Source organism: Rhinichthys klamathensis, unplaced genomic scaffold (genome assembly GCF_029890125.1).
Source record: "Rhinichthys klamathensis goyatoka isolate OS25496 unplaced genomic scaffold, OSU_Roscu_1.1 h1tg000412l_1, whole genome shotgun sequence".
Classification (NCBI taxonomy): Eukaryota; Metazoa; Chordata; class Actinopteri; order Cypriniformes; family Leuciscidae; genus Rhinichthys; species Rhinichthys klamathensis.
The window spans coordinates 1,635,582-1,653,038 of record NW_026606912.1 but is presented as its reverse complement, the minus strand read 5'-3'; the positions used below and the strand labels follow the sequence as shown (position 1 = coordinate 1,653,038).

The 17,457-nt window shown below is 36.7% G+C and overlaps 2 protein-coding genes across 4 annotated transcripts in view; both read right to left on the bottom strand.

Moving 5' to 3' along the window:
• Positions 1 to 6,332, bottom strand: part of bicc1a (BicC family RNA binding protein 1a) — a 33,438-nt gene extending 27,106 nt beyond the window's left edge. For 2 of the 3 annotated variants that reach the window (XM_056235028.1, XM_056235030.1), the window contains exon 1: positions 5,898 to 6,332. In XM_056235028.1, the coding sequence (XP_056091003.1) occupies positions 5,898 to 6,309 (412 nt within the window). In that variant the 5' untranslated portion in view covers positions 6,310 to 6,332. The remainder of the gene's footprint in view (positions 1 to 5,897) is intronic. The other variant, XM_056235029.1, reaches the window with a different exon arrangement.
• Positions 6,333 to 7,509: 1,177 nt separating this feature from the next.
• Positions 7,510 to 14,612, bottom strand: ube2d1a (ubiquitin-conjugating enzyme E2D 1a). Its single transcript, XM_056235126.1, has 7 exons — positions 14,495 to 14,612; positions 13,653 to 13,716; positions 13,532 to 13,563; positions 13,337 to 13,414; positions 13,155 to 13,260; positions 7,888 to 7,981; positions 7,510 to 7,610 (listed from the first exon to the last, which is right to left on the bottom strand). The coding sequence occupies exons 1-7, from the start codon at positions 14,579 to 14,581 to the stop codon at positions 7,565 to 7,567; spliced, it is 507 nt and encodes a 168-aa protein (XP_056091101.1). The 5' UTR covers positions 14,582 to 14,612; the 3' UTR covers positions 7,510 to 7,564.
• Positions 14,613 to 17,457: the final 2,845 nt, after the last annotated feature.

Here is a 17,457-nt window from a genome sequence, read left to right as displayed (position 1 = left end):
CAAAGATGGCTTTAAAAAAATAAATCTGCATTGTTAATCCTTTTGATATTTTATTAAAAAAAAGTAGCAAAAATCGAACCTTTCATTGAAGTAAAAGAATTGAAAGTGTGTGTGTGGGAGGGGGTCACATTATGAAATAAATGTTTTTCTCCAAATAAGAGAACAGTTATCTGAGTCTTCTCCTATAATGCATGATGAGTTTGGAGAACACCTGAATAAAATATCAAAAGGATAAACAATGCAGATTTATTTTTTACAGCCATCTTTGATCATATACAGCACTGTGTGTGTATATTTATATATACAAACACATTAGATATTTTATTTATATATTATAATATATATATATATATATATATATATATATATATATATATATAGGCCTATAATCTTTTAACAAATTGAATTTTAGACAGACAGACAGATAGATACAGAATTTGTGAGGACAGAGAAAGACTGACTCGTGAGTTCACTCTATGAAGTTGAGAAATCTGAGAAAATCCACTTCACATCTCTCCTATCAGAAGCTGTAAATTGAGTCAAGTGTTTCATGAGATGTTTGGACAATGTTGTATCTGTGCAGCACGGATACACATATGGTCACACATCTGTAATGAGTACAGCATGTAACAGATTAACACCTCTGAACTGAACCCGTCCCTATACTACTAGACAGACCAACACAAACGACACTGTGTTCCAAAAAATATATTTTTTTATAAGCACTAGAATGCTACTTCAATACCATACAGCTCTGATTCTCTCAGATAAAATACTCACTTTCTAACACACACATCCAATTGAAAACATGTACTGAGGCACACACAGAGAAAAATATGAAAATAGCAAGTCTTAAACCAGACAGAATGTTAAATGCAGTGTGTGTGTTGATTTCAGCTCTTTCTTGTGCTCCATTTAGGATGTGGGTCACAAAAACTCCACAGCATCTGAGTTTCTGCTCTAATGAAACAGCTTCACGCACAGATATAGAGTAGAGTGTATTTGATTATAGCACAGCTCCTGTAAACTATGTGTGTGTTAGGAATGTGATGAGTAAGTGAGTGTAAGAACAAAACTGTATAATTTTAGTGTATTTCTCTCGGATAATCCTGGAACTTCCCTTCAACTCCAGAGCTCAGAGAGTGGGCGAGAGATCAGAGAAACAGACCCACAATCAGCATCTGGATTCAAATCTTAACTATTAAGAATTGAAGCCATTTGCTCAGCAGTCAGATATGTCACGGCCTATATCAGTTCAAACGTTTGTGGTCAGTAAGATTCTTTTGACAAAAATTAACACTTAAATTTAGCAAGGATGCATTAAATTTATCAAAAGTGACAGTAAAGCCATTTATCTTGCAAAAGATTTACATTTCAAATAAATGCTGTTTTTTTGGCTTTCTATTCAAAGAATCCTGAAAAAAGTATCAGTTTCCACAAAAATATTAAGCAGCACAACTGTCCTCAACATTGATAATAATAAGAAATGTTTCTTGAGCAGTAAATCAGCATATTAGAAAGATTTCAGAAGGATCATGTGACAGTGGAGTAATGGCTGCTATAAATTCACAGGAATAAATGATATTTGAAAAAAAAAATGTGTATATATATATATGTATATATAAATATATATATATATATATATATATATTGGAATAATATTTCACAATATTACTGAGAAGTAGAGACTTCATTCAAAAACCATTAAAAAAATCCTACGGACCGACTCAAAAACTTGTAAACAGTATAATCTGATTGGTTACGGCAAAGCCTCTCACGTCAGGAAACATAAATCACGCTACATATAAGCACAGCCCTGTCAATGACCAAACTAAAGTACTCTGAGCTTTTATCTTCTCAAACAATTTATTCGCCATGTCATAACTTGGGATTACACACACACACACACATGCCGCTGACAGCACATATATTGCAGACTGGTTGTACAATTTGCAACCTTTTCTTTTGCAACTTCTAAAAGCAAGCAGTCTGCATGAAAGTAAACTCATTCTCTAGAGCTCAAAGCCAAATGCCTTTCAGAAACAATACGTACCACTAAAAGACAAGTCTGTGAAATTGTTCAATTTAAGATGGAAAATAGCACAATAATCTGGCAATATAAACAGCAAAAATATTTTGGATTATAAAATACAGATGTGCCGAAAACACATTCAAGACCTCTTCGAAGGTATTGACTGCAAAGGATTAGGCTATAATGTGTATTAAATAATGTTGTGAACATCTCATCTCTCCATGTCGAGACTCGAGAATGAAACTGTATCCTTGTATGACAGGTTATGAACATAGATGAGTTTGCAGCCAAACTAAAACTCTCCCACACCGGATTTGGAGTATTTCTGCCAAACACAAGTCTTAGTAATCCAATAAGTCAGTTCTTTAAGATTTATCTCTCAAGTATTAAGTATCTTATTAAAACAACTGATGTATTAAGTCCAAGAAATGGATTTACATGTAAACATAAAAACAGAAGGCTTCTTAGAAGAAAACTGCACCAATTCTAATTCTACAACGAGTGATTAATAATTCATAAATACACATCATTGTCTGTTTTATTGCTTAAACATATAAATTAAGATATAAATGTGCCTTTTAATATTCAAATTGCACATGTATGCACATAAAGAGAACTGATAAGAATGTAAAACGTGTACCTTGAAATGTAATCTAAGTCGCTTTGGATAAAAGCGTCTGCCAAATGCATAAATGTAAATAAAGAAATTAAAATCCAAGGTAACAGACTTGTGTTTCCCTGGCAACTGCGCACTAAGCCATAAGCACATTCCCAAAACACAACGCACTTCCTGTTGCTTCACTCAACATGCCAGACACATGCAGCATAAGAATGATGCACTTAACATGCACCCAGACGAAAATATACTCAATAAATACAACCCACATGTCAGAAGACACATGCATAAGCAAATTAATAAAATACAAGCAAACTTTTGGTGGTAACAAACCCGACCCACACACACACATTCACACACAAAAACAAGGATTTAACTGACAGGTGTGAGATGTATTGACCTTTAAAGCTTGATATATAGATTCACATCCTACTGTGACAGAGAAAAACCCACAATTTTGATCACATAGCCACTGAGGGGGGTATTTGATTTCCATAAAGTGCCGGAATAAACTCTGCTAAACAAACACTACATTCTTTTTAGAATTTCTTATCACACAGAATAAAAGGTCAGGCCAGCACACATTCCTCTTTTTTTAATCAAAACCAGACATCTGATGTAACAGCCATTGGGGTAAAGAGAAAACTGCATTCTAATATACTTACAAACTATTACCATAAAAGTTAGTGAGAAAAAGAGAAAGTGCGAGAGAGGAAAAACAGTCATTAAAGTGCGTTTGCATGTTTTTCCCTCCTAATTTCCACTTGCGTGAGTGATTATTTGACGTAAAGTATGACTATCTTTCTTTGGTGCTTTCCGACAAAACCCTAAAGCTGCTCAGATTCCCTTACGTGAACATGAATCATAGGTGATGATCCACTTCCTTCCATTAGTCTTTCTGAATAAGTCTATAAAAATGAGCTGATTTAGTTGTGGTCTGGCCAAAGGGGAAAAGCACAAGAATGGGTCTCCTCTCTGTTTCTACATCGCCACGTTCAATGTTATTTTGATGAAAAATGGTTTTAATTGTAACCCTCTCTGTCTTGTTTCTCTCAGCCTCTCTCCTATTTCCCGGAAAAAGGGAGCAAAACTTTGCCACACAATAAAACTTCACACACACAAAAAAAAAAACACATCACTGGATTTATGATCACGCCTACTGCTCATCCAACCAATCAAAACTACAACCGTTCAAACACCTCCAGATGTTGCACATCATCCGGAGCAAAGGGATGATTACGAGTCACTGAATCATAGGTGTGGAAAAAATGTCCACATCATTACAACAATGATTGTAAAGTAAGTATATAAGTTTATGTGATGTGAAAGGTGTTGTTGAACGTCTCGATGTGGTAGCCTTGCTATGGACGTTTTCCTGGTGCTCTTGAGCTCTCTCATGCTGAACTGACCTTTGGCCTGGGGTCCAAATGTCAGGGAAGCATTCACTCATGCAATTGCACACATGAACACACTCAAATGTGGTAGAATGGTGCTGAGGGTCTTAGTTTTTCCATGTTTCCCAATACACAACTACGTGGAATAAATAAAATGCATACACATATAAATGAATGTTATCTATGGCCCTAACTACATTGAGTATGGTTGGTTTAAATGCATGTTAACAAAAGCAGTCTTTGTAAACTAGAGGCCCTGCTATAACAGACCAGAACTTTTGTACATGTTTAGAATAGGTTAATACCAAACCACTGACCTCAACTTGTATTACTTGAGCTTGTTTAAAATTATAATCTGCTGAAGTTACAACAAAAGAAAAACAAAACAAACTGAGCATTATTCTGCAGTGAAGTAAACTGTCCATTGCTGACAGACTGATGGTAGAATATGACGCAAGTGTTGAATTGAGCTTTAACCATTTGTTTGTGTGTGTTTGTGTACAGTTTTGGCTTTACTTCTTGTCACATTTGTGAAAATGTCCTCACAAATTTAGTTATATGACTTGTGAAGTGGTCCTTACTATTTGAAATGATTTATAAATCAGCCAAAATATATTTTACTTCACACAAACCCGTCTGGTTTAGGGTTAGAAATAGAATATAGTAAATATCATTATCCTAGTATAAAAACACTGCATATATAAGAGGGTATAATATACATGAATATAACTTCATATATATGAATATAACTTCAAAAGTCTGTGTTTCTAAGCATTATGCATGTGATGCCCAAATATTTGAAAACAATCTCACAAACATAGTGAAACATTTTAGAAATTGACTTGAGAACATTTTTAAGGGGTCCTCAATATTTGACAGACTCATACAGTAACTCAACAAAATCATGTTTTGCTTCAAATCTACAGACATAAACAGGTTTTTAATGAGGGATAGTTCAACCGAAAGTCAAGCCAAGCCAAGTTACCTTTATTTATATAGCGCTTTATACAATACAGATTGATTCATAGCAGCTTTATGGTGATAAACAGGAAAATAATAATCAAAAATGAAAACTGTCCTTTCAAACCTGTATGAATTCCTCTGTGGAACATAAAAGAAGATCTTTTGAGAAATGTCCCCGTACAAGTGAAGTCAATGGCAACCAAAACAGTTTTCTTGAAAATATATTGTGTGTTCCACAAAAGAAAGGCATCCAGGTTTGGACCAACATGAGGGTGAGTAAATGGTGACAGAATTTAAATTTTTGGGTGAACTATTCCTTTAAGTTTGGATCTTCTCACTGGGATAGTGAAGCCAGTATGTGTGTATGTGTGTGTGTTGAAAGACTATGACAGTGATGACCTTGATTGATCAGTAATATTGATGTCATATTCATCATATCAAATAAGCAAGCATTTCATGTAAATATTTCATGACACTAAAATAAATTAAATACATGAACTTCTTTCTTAACCATGATTAGTTATGAAAGTCTAACCTCAACATATTTAGCTAAATGAACGTGAGAAGCATATTCTATTTACAGAGTGCATGCAAGAGCCTAAGTTCAAATGCAAAGTTCCCAAAAATTATTGTTAGTTCATGTGAATGTCTGTCGTACTTCGCTAAATAAAACAATAAAACATCCCAATACTGCCCTACATGCTCTACACAACAAGCAGCGTAGTCAACACATCTCCTTCAAGATGTACTTCGAGGAAACTTGTGATATTTTTAGACAGAAATATTTATGTGACTCGACGCCAAGCAACACTGCAATGTTAGCTAAAAGTATTTTCAATACATCAAACTATCCTCCCAGTTCTTTTAGGGAGTTTTTAAGAAGTTAACATACCCAGTAACATAGTTTCTAGTTTCTTGCGGTCAACTCGAAACCTCTCCTCGGTCCAGTCTGGGTCAGGCGGGGAGATGTGGCCGCAGTGGCCGCTAGAGTCATCTTCAGACACGGCAGACGGTGAGTCGTCGCTCCGCTCGCTGCTGGAGCCATGATCATGATGCATGAAACTCAGCGGCTCAGCCATTGCACCCATAAAGTGTTTCAAACTTACTAAACGGGGTTCATATGTAAAACAGGAAAACGGCAAGTCAACATTAGGAGAAAAACATTCCGATTTCCAGGCAAGTTTTTTAAGTCCCTTAAAGTTACTGCCCTCGAGAAAATCAAGCTGCCCGTTAATTCCGCTCCCCTCCACTTTTCCTCTGGCTCCGGGACCAGAACACACTATAGTCGGAGGACATGGATGCATGGATGGATTATGCTCCTATGGGAGCATTCACGTGTCAGGATAACCGCCCACTCTCCTCCCAAACTTTCTCATCATCATATCCAGTTCGCGCGCCTAGTTTCTCATGCATGCGCGGAAAATAAAACATTCGTAGGCCTACAAATGTTTTATTTGCCTAGAAATATATGCATATATTTTTTTATTTATATATAAAAAAGAAGAAATCTTACTAAACCACTTTGCATGCACCTCTTCAATGATTCTGTGATTAGCATGATTTCTTTAAAATAATTTTTTGGGGGGGAAAGAAACGCTGGCAGTGGTGAAGTACTATTTTTTTTATCATTCCCCTTAAAAATACTCAGTGAATTATTTAAATAAACGTTTGTAGTGCGGCCTAACTTGTTTTTGTCATGTGACAGACGTGTGTGTGTATATATATATATATTATATATATTCTGTAAGATAAGGTGCTAGGGAAGTGTATTTTCTTTCCCTAACGGTTACAAACCCTTTTTTGTTGAAAACTCTATAACATAGACAAAAATATTAGTCTTCTATTAACTTATCACGTATTTTAAGCTAATTTAAAAACAAGATATAATTATGAGGACGTCACTGAAACTATGAAAACAACCTTTATAAAAGCGTTTCTGCGTGAAATTAAATCCTTATGGTGGGAATAAAATGGAGGAACATCGCCATCTAAAGGCACAAAATCTACCACGCAGCGTGAGCAGTGTAGTTTGATCCCTGATGTGAACCAATTCCAAATTACACATATGGAAAACATCTCATTCTCCCTTTCTTTCTAATAATGCTAGAGTCATCATAAAACAGCTGCAGCCAGACACATATTTTATAATAACACCTTTTAATGCAAAAACAATAAAAATGATCCAGTATTGTATTTAGTTCTATACAATAAAATTACTAAAATGTAGCTAATCCATTTGAAAATAAAACAATATTTTTTTGTTATGTGTTAACTGACACATCCTGGTTGTTCCAGGCTGCCTTTGTGAACAGAGACAAGTGACTCGGCCTCCTGAACAAGGATTTTCTGTATAGTTGTGCGTGTATGTATATATATGTGTGTGTGTGTGTGTGTGTGTGTGTGTGTGTGTGTGTGTGTGTGTGTGTGTGTGTGTGTGTGTGTGTGTGTGGTGGGGGAGGTTCATCTGTTGGTAAACGTCTTGTTTCTGTACAGGTGCGTTGTAGAGCCGTGTGCAGTAATAATGTCCATGTGCAATCATTTCAAAATCTTGCCGTCCAGTTACATTGCATACTTCTGAGTCCATTCCCTTGCCAGTCTGTTATACCTAAAACACAGGAATAGTCATCTTCATCCATAACAAAAGCACTCAGCTGATATTAAAATGAGTATTCATGAAGTGCCAGCTTTACAGCTGAAAATTGAGTAATTTGGTACTTAAACATTTTACGTATTGTTTGATAGTAATAAAAGAAGAAAGTGTAGAAAAGATATGAAAATGTTGTATGGTTGAACCACACAGAAGAAGATGGTTCATGCAGATGTAGTTATTTTAGCAATAAAAACAGTGAAAGAGAGAGAGCCATACACACAAGGTTACTTACTTATCTTTGTCAGATTTGTAGATGTGTGCAATATCTGGAACTAAAGGGTCATCTGGATTTGGGTCACAAAGTAGTGAGCATATGGATAATAAAACTGGGAAAACAACAACAGAAAACAGCAGAGTCGTTTAAGTCGTGTTGATAAAAGTAATGTGAATACTGCTCATATTTTATGAAATAGTCACTTTATATGCTGAATCCCTTGTAAGGATACATTTATATTCTTTGCGAGGGCAAACTTTCCAATATAAATTCATGTTCCAGTTATACTTACTGTTGACACCTTTTCCAGGTTAAATAAACATTATTACTTACAGTTTACATTATTACTTACAGTTTCAAAAATGTAATTTTTGTTTTATATTTCATAATGTTTGTAATTAATGTTCTTTTTATTAAAACCAAGTATATTTCTCATCAAGTTAGTGCCTTATAAGCATTTTTACATCTTTTTCAAAATAATAACTATAAGAATGCAGTGACAGGCCAAGTATGGTAACCCATACTCGTAATTTGTCCTCGGCATTTAACCCATCTAAAATAGTGCACACACATTAGGAGTAGTGAGCAAATAGCCATTACACCAAAAAAGAAGTAATATGGCTGAACTTACTCCCAGATGCGTTTTTGGAGCCAGCATACCTTGAGTAAGCCAGGTTTGTGTTAAAGCTGCAGTCGGCAAGTCTGGCAGATTTAGTGGACTTAAAGTCCCTGTAAAGTCAAAATTAAGTATGTGTTTTGAGTTTGTCACACCACAGAAAAATTTGTTATTAGTCACCCAGCCAAATTTGAATGATAAAAAAAGCCAGCAAGTACATAAAATAAGCTATCAAAATCTTGAAAAAATGAGCAGTAATCTCTGCTCTCAAACGCTGGGGGCGTGTCCACTGGCTGCGCTGAATCCACGCCCACTCGCGGGAAAGCTGCCGTCCACCATAGACTATGCCGTCCACACTCAACTCTACAGCCGGAATGGATGCTCGCACGGTGGGCACGCACTGCCGATGATGGCACCAGTTGTCGGCGCGACGGGAGGATGAAGGCTGAGGCGGGAGTCGGTTCGGCCCCATTCACCAGTAACAGCGGATTATCAGTGAATCCCAGACAGTTATCTCCGACAAAAGTTTATAAAACTATCCCATGTAAAATGATCACTTACAGAGGCGGGTTTTGGCGGTGATCCTCAGCTCTCCATCAAGGTGGCTCTTCACTAAATTAATCCACTTCTTCTTGATGTAATCGTTTTTCGGAAATTTAAATAAGGACACCGATCTGTTTTGTACGTGATCCGGTGATCACATCCAGGTAGTACGCATTTCCGCGACGAAGGCATAGCTAGCTAGCAATCTGTAGGCTGTGTTACTAATAGTACTGACAGTAACTCGCGATTGAGCGCAAACTGATGTGAATGTGCTCTATAATTGTTAGGAGCGGCCAGCCTCAGCGGCTCCCGTGCGTCATCAAGTAGGGGCGTGTCCAGGAGCTCAAGGGCTCCAGTGCGTCATCGAGCCCTGTTTTAGCCCCGCCCAGAAAATAGCAATGGTGAAAAACTGTTTAAAGGGCATATTGCAGGTTAGAGGACCCAACGAATCAATGTATAGAAAAACAATGTAGTAATTAGATTTTCTTTAAAATATACTTATAAATACGTTACATTGGCTTCTGGAGTCGTTTTTGTGAGAGAATTTTACTTCCGCGTCTGAAAATGGGCGTGACGGGCGTGACGTAACGGGCGGGAGAGCGGTCGATTCAAACCATTCAAACAACAGGAAAACAATGGATCGCAATGACATTTCGGACTTACTCCTATGACAGACCACGGACGACAGCCTTACAATTATGAGCCTGCTATGCTGCCGAGAGAGCAGGGACAGGCCAGGATTAATGTTAGACAGAACAACGGTCAGAGGACACACACATTATTGTAAAAGTATTATTATAAAAAAAACTTGTGTGGAGTGAGTGTGCGCAGCCGCAGTTTATTGCATCACTTAATCGCGTGTATTTTTGATTAGCCTAGCTGTCAGATACTGAGTAAACATTAAAAGAACAGGCCTATTCAATCTTCCCTGGATGTTTTTTTAAGAAGAAATTAAATAATAGCAATCAGGAGAATGGAAGCAGCAATAAAAAAATGAGGACTGTAGTGCTGTCGGTAAAACATTATACCACTGCAATAAAAACTGCACTGCAACAAAAAGGTAAGGCACATGTGTTTTTATATTTAATGCTGTTCACTGTGAGTTTTAATTAATAGTGTAATAGAGTTAATAGTGCATCGTTCATTCTGTTTGGTAAAATGTGAGGTCAATATCGATTATTACCATCGTATCAGTTAATAGCAAAGCTATTATTGGTCATCTGGGAGTATTGGATTTTACCAATAACAGAATAAACTATATAAGCTTTGATCAGGCGCGTATGTCATGCTCATTAATATCCGTCCAGACTAACGTTACGTGATATAACTTAGCTCATCGAGAGACAGATAGATATTTTTATTCCTGATATACACGTTTTTGTTCCTCCGATCTGGTGTACGCTACACACGATCGCGTTTTTGGAAGCCGATGCGGAAGAGAAATCCAGTCTCTACAGCTGCACAAACCGCACACAGGCACATAGACAGCACAGCACCGTCCCTTTTCTTGTTAGGAAACCTGACTCGATGTCCTGACAGGCCGGAGTTTTTGCAACCTCCACAAACACAATAATTTACCATGATGACGATGATAAATTAAAATATAAAAACTACCGAAAACACTGATTCACGACCGCTCTTACTGACTTTTTTTTTTTTAATTCGATGCCACAAGAACAAGAGGTTTTACATATTCACAATATCACATTAACATTAGCTGCCAGGAAATAAAAAATACAAAAAAAGTTTTACATAAAATCCTGTGCTTTCAAAGCATTACATGTTTTCATTGCTTTTTTGTTTTTAGTTTGTTTGTTCCAAAAGATGTACATAATGTGAAGTCATTTATAAAACGTGAAAAAAGCCCAATTCTTTTTATGTATATGGTATTTTCCTAATAAAACAAATAACTGTATAATATGTTGTTCTTTACATTCCAAATTGTCATTCTGAGTATAAAAAAGCAAATTTACCCGCTCTACTGAATACAAACCTATCTGCGCTGCTGAGGCTCCCTCCCTCTGGTGACGTAAAATGACGCGATGTTGAAAAAAAAAACGGTTTTTACGAGCAGTCAAAGAAACGCTCACTTTATCTACTAAATGTGTGCCCTTATGTCGTTTTAAAACATTTTAAATCCTGCATTACCTTTTCATATGGTATTTTCATTCAAGGTCATATATTAATTTAGATTTTTTTTTTTACCTGCAATATGCTCTTTAACGGTCTAACTCCACAATTCAGTACTTCACAGTTCACAGTCTTTGTAATTTAAAGTTACAAAGGACTTTAAAGTTACAAAGGACTTTGGGACTTTAAAGTCCCTGTAAAGTCAAAATTAAGTATGTGTTCTGAGGTTGTCACACCACAGAAAAATGTGTTATTAGCCACCCAGCCAAATTTGAATGATTAAAAAAAGCCGGCAAGTACATAAAATAAGCTATCAAAATCTTGAAAAAATGCAGTAGCACCTCAATGCAGTACATGAGATCCACGGGGAGGAGTCGGATCAAGATCCAAGGGGTGGAGATGGGTAGGATTAGGGGTGGGTTTAGGGATCAGGGGGCGGAGATGGGTAGGTTTAGGTATATGTAAGGTGGGAGGAGTTGGATCTGGATCCGACTCCTCCCCGTGGATTTCATGTTCTGCAGTGAGAACCATCTCAAAAAATGAGCAGTGTTCTCTGCTCTCAAACGCTGGGGGCGTGTCCGCTGGCTGCGCTGAAACCACGCCCACTCGCGGGAAAGCTGCCGACGCTGATATTAGGTGATACTGCTTTCGGGACGGGAGCATGAAGGCCGAGGCGGGAGATAGTCGGTTCGGCCCCATTCACCAGTAACAGCGGATTATCAGTGAATCCCAGTTGTCTACGACGAAAGTTTATAAAACTATCCCGTGTAAAATGATCGCTACAGAGGCGGGTGTTGGCGCGGTGATCCTCAGCTCTACATCAAGGTCTTCAAATAAATTAATCCACCTCTTCTTGATGTGATCGTTTTTAGGAAATTTAAATAAAGACACCGATCTGTTTTGTACATGATCGCATCCAGGTAGTAGCCTACGCATTTCCGTGTCGAAGGCATAGCTAGCTGCAAACTGTAGGCTGTAGTAACTAATAGTATTGACAGTAACTCACGATTGAGCGGCGAACTGTTAGGGAAGTGGCCAGCCTTAGTGCGTCATCAAGTAGGGGCGTGTCCACGAGCTCAGGGGCTCCAGTGCGTCATCGAGCCCCGTTTTAGCCCCGCCCAAAAAATCCGGAAAATATCAATGGTGAAAAACTGTTTAACGGTCTAACTCCACAATTCAGTACTTCACAGTTCACAGTCTTTGTAATATGTTTTAGCAATACATTTCTAACATTTATAATGGGTTTAGAATTTTTTTTAGAATTGCCTTTACAGGGACTTTAAGCAAAATTTTGAATGTTTACAACTCTCATGCCCCTCCCCCACTATCAACGGATACCCTCCCACCGAGTTCGTGCTCGTCAGTGCGTGTGCACCAGGTTATCTGTGAACGCGCCCGTCTCATCAGCATCCATCAACACCATGGAGTATTTGCAGGTATGCTGCCCTGGCTAATCCTAACGTCATTTATACTCTAAATGAGCTTACTTGATTTGTTAGTGTTTTGAAAGCGAGATACATCCGCCATCACTCTTTGTTACTGCGCGAACTTCAGGCGTGTGCATGTGATTGTAACGTGCGTGAGGGGTGGCGTGTGCCCGATCTGTGATTGACAGTCAGATCTCACACCCCCCTGCGCTGATTGGACCCAATGATCCGGGAGCTGTGGATTTTTGCAAAACAAATAACACGTTCCAGGTGGAGTTAGAAGCTCGGGTTTTTTTTCTAAAACCACTTTATTTATGTTGTTCTGTCGGATTATAGTGTCGATTTCACTGAATATGATCAAAAATTTTTTGCCGACGGCAGCTTTAATCAACCGGTAGTTGGGATTACTAGAACGCTACGGGCAGGTTAGTTTGATAAGGGTCGGAGCTAAACTCTGCAGGAAAGTGTATCTTGAGGGCCAGAGTTGCCCAGCCCTGATGTAGATGATTTCAAATTGGACAGGTTTATGATGAAAAGACCATCCAGGTTGGATAAGAGTGTTCTCTAACCTTTGGATACCGTGAGGGCAGGTGACCACTGGGAGCGCAGAATGTCCAAACAGATGCTTCCATTACTGTTGATATTTGGGTGGTAAATTTTTGTTGTGAAGGCAAGCTGTCAGAGAAAAATAATGTCAAATTTTTAAGAACAAATAATCTATGGATGAGGTAAGAACAGATGTAATTCTCACCTTTGGTGGTTTAAAGGGATAATCAGTCGGGAAATGGATTGTGAGGAAGAAAACCCCTCCTTGATATGGACTATCACCCTAGGTGGGAGATAAAGAAAGAGTTTGTGTATGACCGAAGCTAATTCCTTTTCTTATTGAACCAATTACTAATTCCACAAAATAAACATTGCCCTGAAATTATTCATGTGTACTTACTGGGCCCATTATTGTCGCCTGCCAGTGAAACACTGAAAGAGCAAATAAAATATATTGAGAAGACTGTCCTGTCAAAGAATTGAAGGCCATAATTGAGTATGTTGTTGGTGGAGACACTTACAGTCCTCTCCGAGTGGTCCGGCTGAGCACTGCGAGGGTGGATCCCGTTGCAAGTCCTGTAGCTCCTACAAATACAGTAGAAATGGACGAGAAAATCTATATGCGTCAAAAACAGATTTAAGAAGCAAGGTTTCAATTCAAACAAGGATAAAGGTTTACGTGCATATTTCTGACAGTTTAAAGTGAAATCAAGTTTTGATATATTCATATTAACATTCGCAAGCTCCAAACCTACTCTTATAAATGCAAGGCTTTAGAAATTATTTTTAGTATCATTTTCTTTAGCTTTGGTTTTTAATTATTTCTATTTAGCTTTAATTTATCTTTATTTCTGCTTTAGTTTTAGTACATTTTTATACAACATATATATATACATACATACATACATACATACACACTCACATTATATAATGTCGTCAAGACTTTCAGATTACATTTATTTTAAATATAACATATGTTTTATTGCTATATTATTATAACGTAACATTATATTTTACATATTTATGTTTTTAATGTACTCACTGTCTAAAATGACTCTTCTTTCTATTTAAATATGGCTAACCTTGTTTAACTACAGCTGCTTAAAACATCCCTCGTCGATGGCATAATTATCACATTTATAATTTAATATCTTCTGATGTCCTAAGACTTGAGTTCGCTTTGTTTTCGACATAAAGATCTTTTCATCTGGCCGAAAAAATAAATTCTTCTGATCTTCCGACTTTACATAGTAATGTGGACAGAGAGATAGTTCACTGTATCTGTCGTGTGTAGATCTCTTGGATAGCCTTAAACCTAGTCTACTTTTAAGACATTTATTCTATTAAGAAATACAAATATTACCTTCTGAATCCTTTTCAAAGCCATCAGATCTCCGCTTCTTTTCTCCGCCTGAGGATGTGAAGAGTACAATAATAAGAGAGCGGACATGAGGGGAGTTTAATTCAAAATAAAAGTCCCTGTAACCTGTTATGACGAGGGAGGGTAAAGTGAAAATCTTCCCATAATAACTGCTGGTCTATGATCAGTTTTTTCCATAATAATAGCATATAAGCGATGCAGATTTGGCAGACGATCCGGTGCGTATCTGTGTTTGCGCTCTGGAGAATGTCAAAGGTTTATTTACAATGTGTTCTGTTGATTTCTTGAACGCAAAGGCTAATCAAAAGTGTTTAAATTAGCACTGAACAAAAACTCAGGCGTTCTCAGCAATGAGTGGATTCTGAGGTCTGCACACAAATGCTCTCATTATTACAAAATAAATAAATAAAATAAATAAATAAAAATAGCTGTGTCCTGTTATTCAATGTTACCGAGACCGCTAGAAAAGAAGTAGTAGTAGTGCTACTTAGTAGGCGGGTGATACGAAATATAAATAGGAGAGAATAATAAGCACGATTTTGTGTTTTTTTTAGGAGTTAGTAATAAGGTAAATAATGTAACCCGTCTTGATACCATTACCATACCTGTAGTGATGGGAAAAACAATTTGAGTAGGGGGAGGCTGCAGACCTGGAGCCGGCAGATATACGCCCCTGGCAGTTTTACGACCCTGTTGTTCCTGATGCGTCCAGTAGAGGGATATACTGCGAAATAACATCATTAAATCGACGCTTAATAACCCGTCCATAGACTTGACAATTTTGTGTTTTTTGTTAATTTAAATATAAACGTTATAGTGTAGATCTGCACGGATTAAATTATCTGTTTAACAAAAAAACAAGGGGGTAGGGTAAACGGACATCAAAAGAGATTGAATTAGGGTACACAAATCAATGCAATATTACATTTTGTCAATATAAAAACATGCAAGGTTCTTTACAACAGACTCAATGATATTATTTGTTTTATAAACCTTAGTTTAAAGGTTCTGACATTTTCTTAAAGGAAGAAAAAAATGAACTTTATATCAGAGGAGAATATTCTAGAATCAGGATTACTTTGAATGGTTCTGTCTTTATGAAGATGAAACTTGCCCAGAAGACAAAGTAATAATACCGTATAATCAAGTTTAACATAGTTAGAATTAAAATCGGACAAAAATATATTCTGTCATTTGTATGTTAAATAATCTGCTAAAGTTATTGTTTTTTAGCAATGATGCAACATTTATTATTTATAAACGATTAGCTCGATAGAGCTAGGGTAGGTATATCAATTCATTTATATATCAATGGATGGGTCTATAATGTATTTTGACAGGTTTCTGTTCTATCTGGCTTAAACTTAGCTAACCACGTGTAGGTTTAGATTCCCCTATCTTCTCTACTCAATTTAAAATTAATTTTAATTTTAATTTTCTTTTGTTGCCTGTCTTTAGCTTGGCCTCTTCTGGTAAGACTCTGTTTACTCCTTGCATTAAAACATACTCCACATGGTTTATAGAGCAATATTACAGTAGATAATGGAAATATGTGAATTTTTTTTACAGTCTATGGTGTGAACACACAAAAGACACATTTATAATAGGTATGTAAATCTCTCTCTCTCTCTCTCTCTCTCTCTCTCTCTCTCTCTCTCTCTCTCTCTCTCTCTCTCTCTCTCTAAGTAAAGAGTTAAACTGCACACTCACTCAAATACGTTAAAACACATTAAAAACTTCCCCATATGGTTTGAATGTAGATTCTGGTTTGAGTTGTTTCTTATAAATGAGATGATCTGATTATCTCATTTATATCTTAATATACATTTTTTCTTAAAATAGCTTACTGATCTGGACTCAAATGTAGGGTATGTGCACTTAATGTGGGTTTTATCATACTCTGTCTTTACCAAGTTCTCTTTAAAGGTGTGTTTGCTTTAGCTACTTAAGGAAATACACACACACACACACACACACACACACACACACACACACACATGTTGTGTTTTCATGTTTTATGGGGACTTTCCATAGACATAATGACTTTTATACTGTACAGACTGTATATTCTATTCCCTTACACTAACCCTATCCCTAAATCTACCCATCACAGGAAACATTCTGCATTTTTACATTTACAAACAACATCACTTAGTATGATTTATAAGCTGATTTCCTCATGGGGACCAAAAAATGTCCCCACACGAACAAGGATTTCGGATATTGCCATCCTTGTGGGGACATTTTGTCCTCATAACGTAGGGTTTACCAGGCCACACATACACACACACACACACAGGGACAAGGTCAAATTCACCATGGATGTCCTTTTTAACTTTTTTAATGTTTCATTTTTTAATGTTTCATCAGTGAGCAGGAGCAGTTAAAGAAAAAAAAACAGTTAAAGAAGAGTGGCAAACCATAGGGGAGTATTTTTTAAATATTAAATATTATTAATAATATTAATTTTAAATATTTTTTTGTGAACAACAATATTGTCTATATCTTCTAAATGGCCCATGGAATTTTAGAAAAGGGATAGATTGTGTTTGTCTTCATAAAATGCTGTGTAGGACACTGTTTTGTAGCTGTATGATGACCAATAGAATAGTACAGCAGATATTTCATCGAGGATCCATATTATTACACGGTACTGCATGTCTAATGGGCTAAATATGGTTAATATCTAAATGTGACTTTATATAAATTCACAAAAACATATTTCACTCAGTCTCCTGTATATAAAAACCTACGGTGAATTGGCCTTTAACTGCAGTAGGTCATAGCATCACCTGTCATAACACATAGTTGAATGGAAATATGTGAATTTATTTTACAGTCTATGGTGTGAACACACAAAAGACACATTTATAATAGGTATGTAAATCTCCAACTATGTGTATTTTTAATTTTTCAATTCACAAAAACAAATAGTCTTCTGTAGG

What these genes read in the sequence shown, in the direction of transcription:
- ube2d1a (XM_056235126.1), bottom strand. Translation starts at nt 14,581, where the DNA reads ATGTCCGCTCTCTTATTATTGTACTCTTCACATCCTCAGGCGGAGAAA. An exon ending in CGGACCACTCGGAGAGGACT is followed by an intron (nt 13,564 to 13,652) that starts GTAAGTGTCTCC and finishes TTGCTCTTTCAG; the next exon opens with TGTTTCACTGGCAGGCGACA. An exon ending in ATCCCTTTAAACCACCAAAG is followed by an intron (nt 13,261 to 13,336) that starts GTGAGAATTACA and finishes TTTCTCTGACAG; the next exon opens with CTTGCCTTCACAACAAAAAT.